At 40.6% G+C, this 16504-nt stretch overlaps 1 protein-coding gene across 5 annotated transcripts in view; it reads right to left on the reverse strand.

Annotated features, from left to right (window-relative positions):
• The window catches only part of LOC133083891 (elongation factor-like GTPase 1), a 77398-nt gene that overhangs the window by 60310 nt on the left and 584 nt on the right, over positions 1–16504 (reverse strand). For all 5 annotated transcript variants that reach the window (XR_009699325.1, XR_009699324.1, XR_009699326.1 and 2 more), the window contains exons 2-4: positions 16110–16219; positions 13399–13466; positions 11846–11930 (exon numbers count right to left, since the gene is read on the reverse strand). Coding sequence is in view for 1 of the 5 variants with exons in the window: in XM_061179828.1 (XP_061035811.1) it covers positions 11846–11930; positions 13399–13466; positions 16110–16200 (244 nt within the window). In the remaining 4 variants the exon portion in view is untranslated. The remainder of the gene's footprint in view (positions 1–11845; positions 11931–13398; positions 13467–16109; positions 16220–16504) is intronic.

Below are 16504 nucleotides of genomic sequence, written 5' to 3' on the forward strand. Positions count from 1 at the left end.
CTGTTCTCCATAGTGGCTGTATCAATTTACATTCCCACCAACAGTGCAAGAGTGTTCCCTTTTCTCCACACCCTCTCCAGCATTTATTGTTTCTAGATTTTTTGATGATGGCCATTCTGACCGGTGTGAGATGATACCTCATTGTAGTTTTGATTTGCATTTCTCTAATGATTAATGATGTTGAGCATTCTTTCATATGTCTGTTGGCAATCTGTATCTCTTCTTTGGAGAAATGTCTATTTAGGTCTTCTGCCCATTTTTGGATTGGGTTGTTTGTTTTTTTGTTATTGAGCTGCATGAGCTGCTTGTAAATCTTGGAGATTAATCCTTTGTCCGTTGCTTCATTTGCAAATATTTTCTCCCATTCTGAGGGTTGTCTTTTGGTCTTGTTTATGGTTTCCTTTGCTGTGCAAAAGCTTTTAAGTTTCATTAGGTCCCATTTGTTTATTTGTGTTTTTATTTCCATTTCTCTAGGACCTGGGTCAAAAAGGATCTTGCTGTGACTTATGTCATACAGTGTTCTGCCTATGTTTTCCTCTAAGAGTTTGATAGTGTCTGGCCTTACACTTAGGTCTTTAATCCATTTTGAGTTTATTTTTGTGTATGGTGTTAGGGAGTGTTCTAATTTCATACTTTTACATGTACCTGTCCAATTTTCCCAGCACCACTTATTGAAGAGGCTGTCTTTTCTCCACTGTATATGCTTGCCTCCTTTATCAAAGATAAGGTGACCATATGTGCGTGGGCTTATCTCTGGGCTTTCTATCCTGTTCCATTGATCTATATTTCTGTTTTTGTGCCAGTACCAAACTGTCTTGATTACTGTAGCTTTGTAATATAGTCTGAAGTCAGGGAGCCTGATTCCTCCAGCTCCATTTTTCGTTCTCAAGATTGCTTTGGCTATTCGGGGTCTTTTGTGTTTCCATACAAATTGTGAAACTTTTTGTTCTAGTTCTGTGAAAAATGCCAGTGGTAGTTTGATAGGGATTGCATTGAATCTGTAGATTGCTTTGGGTAGCAGAGTCATTTTCACAATGTTTATTCTTCCAATCCAAGAACATGGTATATCTCTCCATCTATTTGTATCATCTTTAATTTCTTTCATCAGTGTCCTATAATTTTCTGCATACAGGTCTTTTGTCTCCTTAGGTAGGTTTATTCCTAGGTATTTTATTCTTTTTGTTGCAATGGTAAACGGGAGTGTTTTCTTAATTTCACTTTCAGATTTTTCATCATTAGTATACAGGAATGCAAGAGATTTCTGTGCATTAATTTTGTATCCTGCTACTTTACCAAATTCATTGATTAGCTCTAGTAGTTTTCTGGTAGCATCTTTTGGATTCTCTATGTATAGTATCATGTCATCTGCAAACAGTGACAGCTTTACTTCTTCTTTTCCGATTTGGATTCCTTTTATTTCTTTTTCGTCTCTGATTGCTGTGGCTAACACTTCCAAAACTATGTTGAATAATAGTGGTGAGAGTGGGCAACCTTGTCTTGTTCCTGATCTTAGTGGAAATGGTTTCAGTTTTTCACCATTGAGGACAATGTTGGCTGTGGGTTTGTCATATACGGCCTTTATTATGTTGAGGAAAGTTCCCTCTATGCCTACTTTCTGCAGGACTTTTATCATAAATGGGTGTTGAATTTTGTCGAAAGCTTTCTCTGCATCTATTGAGATGATCATATGGTTTTTCTCCTTCAATTTGTTAATATGATGTATCACGTTGATTGATTTGCGTATACTGAAGAATCCTTGCATTCCTGGAATAAACCCCACTTGATCATGGTGTATGATCCTTTTAATGTGCTGTTGGATTCTGTTTGCTAGTATTTTGTTGAGGATTTTTGCATCTATGTTCATCAGTGATATTGGCCTGTAGTTTTCTTTCTTTGTGACATCTTTGCCTGGTTTTGGTATCAGGGTGATGGTGGCCTCGTAGAATGAGTTGGGGAGTGTTCCTCCCTCTGCAATATTTTGGAAGAGTTTGAGAAGGATAGGTGTTAGCTCTTCTCTAAATGTTTGATAGAATTCGCCTGTGAAGCCATCTGGTCCTGGGCTTTTGTGTGTTGGAAGATTTTTAATCACAGTTTCAATTTCAGTGCTTGTGATTGGTCTGTTCATATTTTCTATTTCTTCCTGGTTCAGTCTCGGCAGGTTGTGCATTTCTAAGAATCTGTCCATTTCTTCCAGGTTGTCCATTTTATTAGCATAGAGTTGCTTGTAGTAATCTCTTATGATCGTTTGTATTTCTGCAGTGTCAGTGGTTACTTCTCCTTTTTCATTTCTAATTCTATTAATTTGAGTCTTCTCCTTTTTTCTCTTGATGAGTCTGGCTAATGGTTTATCAATTTTGTTTATCTTCTCAAAGAACCAGCTTTTAGTTTCATTGATTTTTGCTATTGTTTCCTTCATTTCTTTTTCATTTATTTCTGATCTGATCTTTATGATTTCTTTCCTTCTGCTAGCTTGGGGTTTTTTGTTCTTCTTTCTCTAATTGCTTTAGGTGCAAGGTTAGGTTGTTTATTCGAGATGTTTCCTGTTTCTTGATGTAGGCTTGTATTGCTATAAACTTCCCTCTTAGAACTGCTTTTGCTGCATCCCATAGGTTTTGGATCGTCGTGTCTCCATTGTCATTTGTTTCTAGGTATTTTTTGATTTCCCCTTTGATTTCCTCAGTGATCACTTCGTTATTAAGTAGTGTATTGTGTAGCCTCCATGTGTTTGTATTTTTTACAGATCTTTTCCTGTAATTGATATCTAGTCTCATAGCGTTGTGGTCGGAAAAGATACTTGATACGATTTCAATTTTTTTAAATTTACCAAGGCTTGATTTGTGACCCAAGATATGATCTATCCTGGAGAATGTTCCATGAGCACTTGAGAAAAATGTGTATTCTGTTGTTTTTGGGTGGAATGTCCTATAAATATCCATTAAGTCCATCTTGTTTAATGTATCATTTAAAGCTTGTGTTTCCTTATTTATTTTCATTTTGGATGATCTGTCCATTGGTGAAAGTGGGGTGTTAAAGTCCCCTACTATGATTGTGTTACTGTCGATTTCCCCTTTTATGGCTGTTAGTATTTGCCTTATGTATTGAGGTGCTCCTATGTTGGGTGCATAAATATTTACAATTGTTATACCTTCCTCTTGGATCGATCCCTTGATCATTATATAGTGTCCGTCTTTGTCTCTTGTAATTGTCTTTATTTTATAGTCTATTTTGTCTGATATGAGAATTGCTACTCCAGCTTTCTTTTGATTTCCATTTGCATGGAATATCTTTTTCCATCCCCTCACTTTCAGTCTGTATGTGTCTCTAGGTCTGAAGTGGGTCTCTTGTAGACAGCATATATATGGGTCTTGTTTTTGTATCCATTCAGCCAGTCTGTGTCTTTTGGTGGGAGCATTTAATCCATTTACATTTAAGGTAATTATCGATATGTATGTTCCTATTGCCATTTTCTTAAATGTTTTGGGTTTGTTATTGTAGGTGTTTTCCTTCTCTTGTGTTTCTTGCCTAGAGAAGTTCCTTTAGCATTTGTTGTAAAGCTGGTTTGGTGGTGCTGAACTCTCTCAGCTTTTGCTTGTCTGTAAAGGTTTTAATTTCTCCATCAAATCTGAATGAGATCCTTGCTGGGTAGAGTAATCTTGGTTGTAGGTTTTTCTCCTTCATCACTTTAAGTATATCCTGCCACTCCCTTCTGGCTTGCGTTTCTGCTGAAAGATCAGCTGTTAACCTTATGGGGATGCCCTTGTGTGTTATCTGTTGTTTTTCCCTTGCTGCTTTTAATATGTTTTCTTTATATTTAATTTTTGATAGTTTGATTAATATGTGTCTTGGTGTGTTTCTCCTTGGATTTATCCTGTATGGGACTCTCTGTGCTTCCAGGACTTGATTAACTATTTCCTTTCCCATATTAGGGAAGTTTTCAACTATAATCTCTTCAAATATTTTCTCAGTCCCTTTCTTTTTCTCTTCTTCTTCTGGGACCCCTATAATTCGAATGTTGGTGCGTTTAATGTTGTCCCAGAGGTCTCTGAGACTGTCCTCAGTTCTTTTCATTCTTTTTTCTTTATTCTGGTCTGCAGTAGTTATTTCCACCATTTTATCTTCCAGGTCACTTATCCGTTCTTCTGCCTCAGTTATTCTGCTATTGATCCCATCTAGAGTATTTTTAATTTCATTTATTGTGCTTGTCATCGTTTCTTGGTTCCTCTTTAGTTCTTCTACGTCCTTGTTAAATGTTTCTTGCATTTTGTCTATTCTATTTCCAAGACTTTGGATCATCCTTACTATCATTATTCTGAATTCTTTTTCAGGTAGACTACCTATTTCCTCTTCATTTGTTAGGTCTGGTGTGTTTTGACCCTGCTCCTTCATCTGCTGTGTGTTTTTCTGTCTTCTCATTTTGCTTATCTTACTGTGTTTGGGGTCTCCTTTTCACAGGCTGCAGGTTCGTAGTTCCCGTTGTTTTTGGTATCTGTCCCCAGTGGCTAAGGTTGGTTCAGTGGGTTGTGTAGGTTTCCTGGTGGAGGGAACTAGTGCCTGTGTTCTGGTGGATGAGGCTGGATGTTGTCTTTCTGGTGGGTTCGTCCACGTCTGGTGGTGTGTTTTGGGGTGTCTGTGGCCTTATTATGATTTTAGGCAGCCTCTCTGTTAATGGATGGGGCTGTGTTCCTCTCTTGCTAGTTGTTTGGCATAGGGTGTCCAGCACTGTAGCTTGCTGGTCGTTGAGTGAAGCTGGGTCTTGATGTTGAGATGGAGATCTGTGAGAGATTTTCGCCGTTTGGTATTACGTGGAGCTGGGAGGTCTCTTGTGGACCAGTGTCCTGAAGTTGGCTCTCCCACCTCAGAGGCACAGCCCTGATGCCTGGCTGGAGCACCAAGAGCCTTTCATCCACACGGCTCAGAATAAAAGGGAGAAAAAATGGAAAGAAAGAAAAAAAGAGGATAAAATAAAATAAAATAAAGCAATTATAATAAAAAATAAGAAAAAAAATTATTAAGAGTAAATTTATTAAGAAAAAAAAATTTTTTTTAATTTTTAAAAATAGATTTATTAATTTTTTATACTAAAAATAAGAAAAAAATTATTTAGAAAAAATTTATTAAGAAAAAAAATTTTTTAATTTTTTAAAATAAAAAATATGAAAAAACTTATTAAAAATTTTTTTAAAAATAGAAAATAAGGAAAAAATTATTAAGAAAACATTTATTAGGGAAAAAAAAAATTTTTAAGCCAAAAAAAAAAAAAAAAAAAAAAAACGGACGGACCTAACCCTAGGACTAACGGTGAGAGCAAAGCTATACAGACAAAATCTCACCCAGAAGCATACACATCTACACTCACAAAAAAAGGAAAAGGGGAAAAGTTAATATATCCTGCTCCCAAAGTCCATCTCCTAAATTTGGGATGATTCGTTGTCTATTCAGGTATTCAACAGATGCAGGCACATCAAGTTGTTTGTGGAGCTTTAATCCGCTGCTTCTGAGGCTGCTGGGAGAGATTTCCCTTTCTCTTCTTTGTTCGTACAGCTCCCGGGGTTCAGCTTTGGATTTGGACCCGCCTCTGCATGTAGGTCCCCTGAGGGCGTCTGTTCCCCGCCCAGACAGAACGGGGTTAAAGGAGCAGCTGATTCGGGGGCTCTGGCTCAGTCAGGCCGGGGGGAGGGAGCGGCACGGAGGAGGCGGGGCGAGCCTGCGGCGGCAGAAGCCGGCGTGACGTTGCAGCAGCCTGAGGCGCGCCGTGCGCTCTCCCGGGGAAGTTGTCCCCGGATTACGGCAGCCTGGCCGTGGCGGGCTGCACAGGCTCCCGGGAGGGGCGGTGTGGAGAATGACCTGTGCTCGCCCACAGGCTGTTTGGTGGCGGCAGCAGCAGCCTTAGCGTCTCATGCCCGTCTCTGGGGTCCGCGCTGATAGCCGCGGCTCGCGCCCGTCTCTGGAGTTCGTTTAAGTGGCGCTCTGAATCCCCTCTCCTTGCGCGCCGCGAAACAAAGAGGCAAGAAAAAGTCTCCTGCCTCTTCGGCAGCTGCAGACTTTTTCTCGGGCTCCCTCCCGGCTAGCTGTGGTGCGCTAGACCCTTCAGGCTGTGTTCACGCAGCCAACCCCAGTCCTCTCCCTGGGATCCGACCGAAGCCCGCGCCTCAGCTCCCAGCCCCCGCCCGCCCCGGCGGGTGAGCAGACAAGCCTCTCGGGCTGGTGAGTGCTGCTCGGCGCCAAGCCTCTGTGCGGGAATCTCTCCGTTTTTCCCTCTGCGTCCCTGTTGCTGTGGGATCCGCGCTGATAGCCGCGGCTCGCGCCCGTCTCTGGAGCTCGTTTAGGCGGCGCTCTGAATCCCCTCTCCTTGCGCGCCGCGAAACAAAGAGGCAAGAAAAATTCTCTTGCCTCTTTGGCAGCTGCAGTCTTTTTCCCGGACTCCCTCTCGCTAGCACCGAAGCCCGAGCCTCAGCTCCCAGCCCCCGCCCGCCCCGGCGGCTGAGCAGACAAGCCTCTCGGGCTGGTGAGTGCTGGTCGGCACCGCTCCTCTGTGCGGGAATCTCCGCTTTGCCCTCCGCACCACTGTGGCTGCGCTCTCCTCCGTGGCTCCGAAGCTTCCCCCCTCTGCTACCCGCAGTCTCTGCCCACGAAGGGGCTTCCTAGTGTGTGGAAACCTTTCCTCCTTCACAGCTCCCTCCCACTGGTGCAGGTCCCGTCCCTATTCTTTTGTCTCTGTTATTTCTTTTTTCTTTTGCCCTACCCAAGTACGTGGGGATTTTCTTGCCTTTTGGGAGGTCTGACGTCTTCTGCCAGCGTTCAGTGGGTGTTCTGTAGGAGCAGTTCCACGTGTAGGTGTATTTCTCATGTATCTGTAAAGGAGGGTGGGAATTCCTTAGATGTTCATTGCTGTAGATTAAGTTTGGAGAGAAAGGAGACTAAAGGCAACCAGGGCCATCTGTCCTCTCAGCCCTTATCGAGATGGAATTTTAAAGCAAGGGTGGAAGAATTAAGCTTTGAACCAGAACTAGTGAACAAGGGGAATGGCAATCCCATGTCCTAACCCAGAGGTAGATGGAGCATGAAAGAATGAGTAGCACTCACTTGAAAGAAGGATAAGAAAAGCAGTGTCCTCAGAAAACAGCCAGCAGGAGGAGGAGGGAACAGCAACAAAAGATGTTGCGGATGCAGGGGTTATTTGTTTACCTTGGGATGTTTTCAGAGAAAGTTTTGGGAAGGAAGGGAACAGTGAGAGGTTGAGGGCAGAGCAGGTATTAGAATCACAGAGAAACATGGGGAAGAGATTACTGAGAGGCCAGATCACAGGATTTCCATCTTGGGCAGTGACCAAAGACAACAGGGATGCGGGTAATGCTGGCCACAAGAAGATGTCTGTAAGTAGTCGCAGCAATCCCTGGTGGACAGGAGACATTTACGCTTCAGGGGGAATCAGCCGTGGCCAGGACTGACTGATTTCCAAGAGACTCCTGGTGCAAACGAGGAGTCTGCAAATGTAATTACTTGGCTCCCAGGACTACTACCACATGCTAACTACTCTGTCTTCAGGGGAGTTTCTTAGCCCCTGTGAACTCCATTTTGCACACATGTAAAATGAGGATAACATCCATCTCACAGGATTGCTGTGGGGATTAAACAAAATCACGCATATGAGGCATCTGGCTCAGAATCCAACTATCGTGCACCCGTTTTCTTAGATCTGGCATCAACTGAATGCTTCACAAAGTAAAGCATTCATTATCTTAAGAGGAAACAATCTGATCTTTAGTCAAACAAGGGACAATGGAACCCTTCCCTCCCAGCCCTGGTCCCAAAGGAAGAGGACAGAAATCAGAACCTCGGGTTAATGTTCACATATCTGGAAGGCAAGGGAAGCGACTGATACATGCTGGCCTTGTGTGAATCTGGATGGCATGAATCAGTTTCCCCACGGCGGCCTAGTTTTAAGAGATTAAGACCAGAGAGCCACAGAGTTGAAACCAACATGAGTGTAAACTCTCCACTTGCCCACAACTACAAACCCCTATGGAGGTGTTTACAAAGAGGTGAACCTGCACATGGATCTCTTTGCAGAAAGCCCTGCCATATCCTTGGTCTCCACATTTGGAGTACATCCGAGCTACAGTGTGGCTGCCACCTGGGTAAATACTGAGTATCCCACTGAACCAGGCTGTTAGCTAGCTAGCACATATGCCTGAAATACAGACTGAAAGCCTGTAAGTTAAAGCCCACTGCAGTTTGTTCTACATAGTGCTTTACAAATTTTTAATAAGTTGCCAGTATTTTAAAAATTGGAGGATTTTACCAAAAATCTTGATGCCAACTTTTCTTGGGAAAAAAAAAAAAAAAACAGAAAAATACAGGGCATCAGTCAGCTGCAGCTGATGAGCACTAGCCCCCAGCCACGTAGTGGGGGGTGTTTCATGGGTGGGCAGAGTCTGCTCTCTAACTCATAACAGTCCCACCCAGACTGCCTCATTCATGCAGAGCTGTTGACAACAGCACCGCGTCAAGAACTAATAATATAGTACTTAATAATCCAATTAGACTGGTGTTGGAATAAGTAGTCAACTCTTTGGGGGGAAATTTAAGTTAGATTATCTACCTCACAGCTTGCATGTATACACATTCACGTGTACAATTATGGTAGGATTAAATGTAAAAACTGAAAGGATAAAAGAACTGGTGGGAAACTAGAAGTAATTTTTATTTCAGTCTTGTGTTTTAATGTATATTCTACAACATACTGAATTTCCTATAATACATATAAACGTAAATTTATTTAAAATTTTTAAAAAGACGAATTAAAATGAAAACTTCATTTCAGAAGTTCTGCAATAGCAGTATTTGCTCACAGGTATAAAGAACAGCTACAGGGTAGAAATGACAACAACAGGCCTTCTGACAACAACAGTCCAGGAATTTCTAAGTATTTAATCCATCTGAATACATTTCTCTCATCTATAGTTGCATCCTAGGTTAAAGGATTCAAGGTATTACATCCTCTTAGGATTTTTTATAGAACGTATATTAGGATTGGGATTATTTCCTAACTCTTGAAATGACCAGATAAATGCATAGTATCCTTGTGGGAAGGGCACAAAGAGAGGTGGCTAAGAAATAGGAAAATAACAAGATTTAACAATATGGTCCCAACATTTGTACCAAATTTTAGTCACAAATGTAAAGATGAGAGAGGCTCCATTTTCTCAAGGAAGAACTGGGGCCCTGGAAAATGCTAAGATAAGAATATCACCTTGATGGTTTTCAACACTCTATCTGTAATATGCATAGTTTTGGTAAGCTTATTTGTTTACCTTAAACTAGAAAAATACCTTATCTTTCAATCCAAGTGAGGATTTGAAAAAATTTTTGAAAGCTGGTTAAATTAAGAGTCAAAACCAGAAAGCACTTCATTAACATTTAGTACAAAGATCCTCAGCTAACAGGGCATTTGGAAGGGGCATGGGAAGGAGGGGAAGAAGTGGTAAACACAAAAATCACCTGCGGAGTTTCTTCAACCATCAGGTTTCCCTCCTCCAGAAGGGAGATCCCCTTCAGGTTGTCCCACCTTCACAGCAGGAAATGCCCCATTCCAGAGAGTCAATGCTGAGACAGGGAGGACAATGTATCTCATCTCTCGGATGTTTTGAGAACATGTCTCAGTCAACATCCCCAACTTCCATCCCCATTTTGCAGATGTGGAAAGCAAGGCTCTAACTGCCAAGTGTGCTGACTGCCTAACCCACAGCCCCTTCTAGGCCATCACGGTCACAAAGAAACATGTTGAATACTTTATGGCTCCACTCCAATCACCACTGATCAGACTAGGAGATGACCATCCAACCCCAGACCGGCAGTCCACAGGTGCAACCTCTGCCATAGCCTGGCATCAAAAGACAAGCTGAGCAACATCCTGCTCTTGAGATGTATGCTCGTAAACGTAGGAGAAAGCAGCAGTAAGCAACAGAACTAAGGGAAAAAAACAGGAGTTGAGAGGAGGGGTCAGGGAAAGGGGAGTTCATGAAGATGGAGGCACTAAGGGTAGGCAAAAGCTATAAAACAGAGAAAAGACTTACAGGGTAAAAACAGAGAACTCAACCCAAGGATGACAGTGGAGTTCCAGAGGGAAGATCCGTTAACTTTTACTGATGGTCTCTAGAGCCATCCTGGATCCAGAATCAACATCTGCCTTCAATTTCTTTGAGATGTCACTCCAATAATGCTCCTGCTTTTGCATTTTCATGAATACTGTTTCCAGTATCATTTCACACATATTCTGTCAACAAGCCATCCCACCCCAACCCAAGCTAGCTTAAGCCTCTGCTCTGTGCAATCAAGAAAGTATATCTAGGACAGTCTGAGAGCAAGTTACCCAAGGTCATACAGTTCAACAAAATAAAGATTAGACCATTCAATTCCCTGGGACCTATAGCCATTTTCCTGCAACACTGTACCACAAAGACAAAAGGGAACTGGAATGACTGAAGGTCATGATACATAAAGTAAACCTTAATAAAATGGTTTAAAAAGGGGTGAAGGAACTGGAGACAAAGTCCAGAGAGCAACTAAAATTCACACTAAAGTAATCTTCAAATGAAAACAGACTAATAATATGAGTGTGGAAAAAGGAAGGCTACAAATGTCTTGAACTCTATAAAAATAAGGAGAGGAAAGAAATAAACTGACCACTGACCCATTCACTGGATCACAGAATGAGGACGTTTAAAAGGTGAGAGGTAGTTTTTAAAAAATAAGGCATCAGTTTAAATACTAAACACTGGGAATTCATGTACCTAAAAGCTTCAAAACTGGTTTAGTTCAAAAACACTGTAAGACTGACCTCAAAGAGAAGAGTCATGTCCCACATACTATAACCCTTGGTGTCAGTGCCAGAGATATGAAGGATAAATCACAGGTCAGTCCATTAGGAAAATGAAATATAGCTTTATTATTTTCTTCTAGTTATACAAATTCACATTTTGTGTAAAATTTCCAAACAGTGCAAAATAAATATTTTGAAAAGTGTAAGTTTCACATAATCCAGCCCCTAATAACTACAGTTAAGGTTCTGGTATGTGTCCTTCCAGACATCTTTATCTGTATACATAATATATTCTTATTACTAAAACACATTCATATCTTATAAGTATTTACTCTGCAACTTGCTTTTTGTCTCCTACTTTACCTTTTCTATATAATTACATATAGGTCAAACAGTTGTTTGAACAGCTGCATAGCATTTCACAGCATGGATGTATCAGTTTACTTAACTATTTTCCAAAGACAGACATTAAGGTTGTTGGCATTCTTTTCCCTAATACAAACTTTTGGGTGAATGTCAATGAACATATGTCTCATGTGCCTGTATGACTGTTTCAGTCAGATAAATTCCTAGAAGTGTTACTGTCAAAATGGCATCCTGATCTGGGGATAAAAACCATAGTGATCATGGCAATGCGCACACAGTCAAGTAAATAAGACTCTAGATCTAATAGGCAGGCCATAGGACAGAACGAGGACCTAGCGAGGAAATGGGACAATAAGGCTGAACCAGCAAGGTCCTAAGACTCCAGACCTTCCCTCTGAAGAAATCTATACAATCACCTGGGTGGATGGGGGCAAGTGTGAGCTGCCAGTTCTTCTGCCCTCAAGCCAGTCAAAGGTCCCCATCTGTACTCAAATCTGGACAGCCTGACTCTGATCTAACAACAGATCATCTGGAAAGGCCAGAATGAAATTTGTGGAATGTAAAGCAAAAAACCTGAGGCCTGAAACTAATTCAGGAAGAGAAAGAAGGACACAAAAGATACAAAACCATTGTTCTTTAAAACACAGATCGATTTACCTTTTGCATAATGTAGTGAAATGGCACTGGATTTCATAGTGATCCCTCGGACCTGTTCATCCTCTCTGCTGTCCATGTACCGTAACTGTAAAAATGCAACATATGCATCCTTATTTCCCAATGAATTAAAATGTAATATTAAAATGGACTGATTTGGATTTTTGTTTTAAACACTTAAATTCTTAGGCTTATTGCCATGAAGTTGTTCCTTATGTCCCATTATTACCTTCTTAATCTCTGCAGCATTTTTCTTTCCTAGTACCACTTATTTCTTCCTCCTTTCCTTTCTCCTGATCAATTTCTAACTTTTTATCAGTTGTAATGCAAGACAATCATAAACTGTCTACATTGCTAGTAATTTTTTTTTAATTAATAGGCTTTATCTTTTTAGAGCAATTTTAAGTTTATAGAAAAATTGACTGGAAAGTAAAGAGGTTCCCAAGCATCCCCTCCCCTCCTACACACACAGTTCCCCCTATTACTTACATCTTATATTAGTGTGTAGGGTGGTACATGTTACAATTAATGAACCAATATCAATACACTATTATCAATTAAAGTCCATAGCTTACATTAGGATTCACTCTTTAAATGTATTATGACGTGTCCACCATCACTGTATCATATTTGTTAGCTGTATTAATCTTTTTGAGGAACAAATTGTGGCTTCATTGATCTTTTCTACTTCATTAATTTATGGTTTATTATTTCCTTTCATCTACTCACTTTAGAGTTATTGTACTTTTTCTCACTTCTTAAGTGGGAAAAATAAAAGCACTTTATTACTTCATTCAACCCAGTTTTTTTAGCCTTCTATAGACAGTATCTTGGGCCAGTTCCCCACCCAATGTGCCTCAAATGCCCAAGTCCTCCTACTTTTTTAGTTCAATTTTGCTTCTCTATCTCCTCTTCTCTATATTACCAGTCACCTGATAAATCCTGCTGACTATATCCTAAATTCACTGAAGGGAGCAACATCTCTACCTTTCTACTGCAAATAAATTATTCCAATTTCTTTCAGTTCACAGCTAGAAAGAAAGGTCTCTATCATTTCATTTCCTAAAACATGATCTTCATCATGACCCTCAGGCTTCAGAAGCCTTCCTTCGGTACTCAGGTTAGCCTTCAAGGTCTTTGTAATCTGATACATTTTTTCTACCTGCACCTTTTTCTCTCTCAGTATAGGCAAACGCTCCACTCAAATCAAGCACAATCCACAAATTAGCCTTTATGCATTTTATCCACATTATTTCCCACTGTGAAGCATCTCTTCCACCTGTGAAATTTTCCACAATCATGCCAGGTTATCATCTGATTGGTTGCAAAAACTCATTCTTGCACTTATAAAATATTAATATAAAGTAACATAAAGCAATATAGAAATAACTTTTTCACAACAATCTATTTTATCTTGCTAAATGGATTGGCAGCTTCTTAGATGCATGAACTATGCTTTATACTTTTTCGATCTTTAAGAACACAACGAAGGACTCATCACGTTGTAGATTTGCTAATACTTACTGAAATGCAAGTATATATCAAATATAACATACCTTGCCTGCCAGGCGGCTGGAGATGATGCCATTGCTAGATATAAGACAGTCAGCCAGAGTAGTTTTTCCTGTTAAAGTAACAGTATTAATTTAAATCGATTTCTTTTTCTAAAGGGTGAGGCAGGTAGATTGTAGCGACAAATTTAACATCTAACCATAGAAGTGGTTTAGCAAATATCTCCTATTCACCTATACTAAGTGAAGCGAGATACAACGGGCATTTTAATTAGAACTTTGAACAAAACATCATCGGGAAGGACACAGATTCCAGCACTCCACAGTGCTGTAATCTGTATTGCCAACCCTGCGGATCAACCTCACTTTAAAATCCGTCAAGCAACATTTTTTTTAAGGACAGAAAAAATTTTTTTAATTGAGGCGTAATTTACACAGAGCAAAATGCACAGACTCTTAAGTGATAAGACAAACCACTGTGCCAATCAAAATATAAAACATCTGACAAACAACTTTTACAGTTACTCAAATCTGTCCGACAAAGAATTTGATCAAGTTTATTGTAATTATTACATCAGTCATCAGATATCCATAACTGTGTCCAGGCCTATAAACTTAAACTCTTGATAGCTCAGCATGGCAAAAGGATAGCACAGCAATCACGTTTTCCTCTGAATGATATACTGGGTAAAACATCGCCACAAAACAATGGAACATTATCTTTTGCCATATTTCCCCATGTATGGCCTCAGCTGGCTTTTGCCAGTTAAACTGTCTGAAGAAAATACCCATCTGGCAAAGAAGTTCAGGAAATTTACCCATATCTCCTACTGTTTGCAAGCCAATGGAGGGCATCAGCTACACTGCAGTGACCAGTGCTCCCCAGTATCCAAACATAAACCCAGGAATCTACTCTAATAATAAAAGAAATTCTTACGATACTCAAGTACCCATTTGGACCTCTAATACCGTATTACGTGCTTGCCATTTAAACATTATGTATTAGCATATAACCCTAGAGCGTCACTTTCCTGCTTCCAATGGAGTAGAACATTCTAAGTACGGCGAGCATATATCCCCCCAAATGCAAGTGTCAAGAAAGCAGGGACTTTGCTTTCTTCACAACTGTATCCCTAGGACCAGAACAAGGCTTGGCATATAAGAAACATTCAATGAATTATCTGTTGAATGAATAAATGAATCACAGGTTTTCTAGGACAGTATTATCTTAACATACTTTTAAATAGTAAATTTTAAAGTAATTTGCTGTACACACACATGCCACTGACTTGCCGCATGATTTAATTCACAAAGCAAAAAAAAATACCTTTGTCAAACTTCATGTCCTCAAAACGTGAGCAGCATAATTATAGAAACTCATGGGGTAGGCTTAGTCACCAGATTTGTATACAAAACTCATTCTCAGTTGCCTTCACCTACAAAGGGATCCATCACCTCTGCTTTTAGTTCCCGTAACTACTTCACTTCAACTATTATATCAATGGCAATAGCCACCTAACCTCTTTTCTGCCCTTCAATCCATCCTAAACACTTCCACCGGACCATTCTTACTAATGTACTATTTGATTACAACATCCCTGCTTTATTCTGTTCTCCCAATGGCTTCCTATTACCTAATAATAAATGCCAATGATCATCTTCATGATAAAGCACGTACCTGCCAAGGGCTTCTCATTATCATCATTTAATCCTCACAATGCTATAAGGTAGGTTTGGTTTTTATTCCAGTACACAGAGGCCGTATACTGAAGCTCAAAAAGGCAAAGTAACTTGAAATGGAGTTTTGAACTCAGGTTGTCTAACTCCAGAGCTGGAGCACTTAACCCATATCCTAGTGCCTAGCTGGCAGCAAGGGCTCTTTAAGATACAGCCCAGCCTACCTCTTCACTTTTCTCTCTTACTCCCTCACCTGCAGGATGGTATATAGGTTTTATTTCACACTCCCAATCCTATCACTTTGCTGTGGCTACGTGAACTAAGAAGCAGTCTGAAACCAAGCACGCGGGCTTAGCAGGAGGCAATGCTGTGGTATGAAAGCAATGTCTGTGAGAAGCTAAGCACCATGCGTCCTTGCCCCCCTCTCACATCCCGTGCTTTGGTCACATACATTTCATTCTCCCCTTGCTGCCATTATTCCCACTTGAAATGTGTGTCCCCATCTGCCACCTTGAATCACCCTTCAAGGGTCATCTCTAACACTGTTATAAAGCCCTTTTCTTAACCCATTACTAGCTTCCCGACCCTCCAGCTCTCTCAACCCTTAAGAGTCTACTTTTTGCCTGTCTCATGTTGTGCTGCCTCAACCCCCAAATCGCCTCTCTATATAGCTGGGCTGGTGCCCTGTGCATAAATCTCTACCTTCTGACATAGCTAGCAAAATACCTCGAACTTAGCAGATGTTCAATAAACATCTGACGAGTTAAACAGTATCACATAACACAGGTTCTGAGGACATTATGTCAAGACTACAGATGTGTTATATTACAAAGCCATTTCAAAATACTTGACAAATACGTAAAAACTCAACTTCTCGTTTAAAAGACAACAAAATATACTACATAGAAGAATAACAATCACTAGTTAGCTGTGTTCCTCCCACAGCAAACTTTTAAAGGAAATAAGACTTGCAACTTAGCAAGCATCACTCTCAACTGCCCACAGCATCACTCCACTGACACATGCGGAAACACACCCCCTTAATTACTGAAAATAAGCCATTTAGAAAGGATTCTTACCATGGTCAACATGAGCCAAAACACAGATATTCCTGATGTTAGCAGTGTTTTTCTGGAGTTGAATCATCTTATCCAAACTATTGAGCACCATGGTCACTTATTTCCTGTGACTAATAATTAAACATGTATTACAAATGGCTGAAGATCCGGGCGTTAAAAGATAAAAGTTTCTACTGCTGGGAGCTGATGAGACTTCTCGAGTCCCTTAAAGTAAGAACCCAACGGATGCTTACTGAAGGGACAGACCCACCCAGGCCAAAGTCCAATTTGAGCACTTCAACAAATACCGTACCACGACTGTACTTGCGGAGTTTACTCATCCTTCCGGATCGGCCCTTTGCGATGAATCACAAAGCTCGTGGGGGTTGGGTGCACAGTGACACCTGGAACTCTGC

This window comes from Eubalaena glacialis, chromosome 2 (assembly GCF_028564815.1).
Source record: "Eubalaena glacialis isolate mEubGla1 chromosome 2, mEubGla1.1.hap2.+ XY, whole genome shotgun sequence".
In the NCBI taxonomy this organism is placed as follows: domain Eukaryota; kingdom Metazoa; phylum Chordata; class Mammalia; order Artiodactyla; family Balaenidae; genus Eubalaena; species Eubalaena glacialis.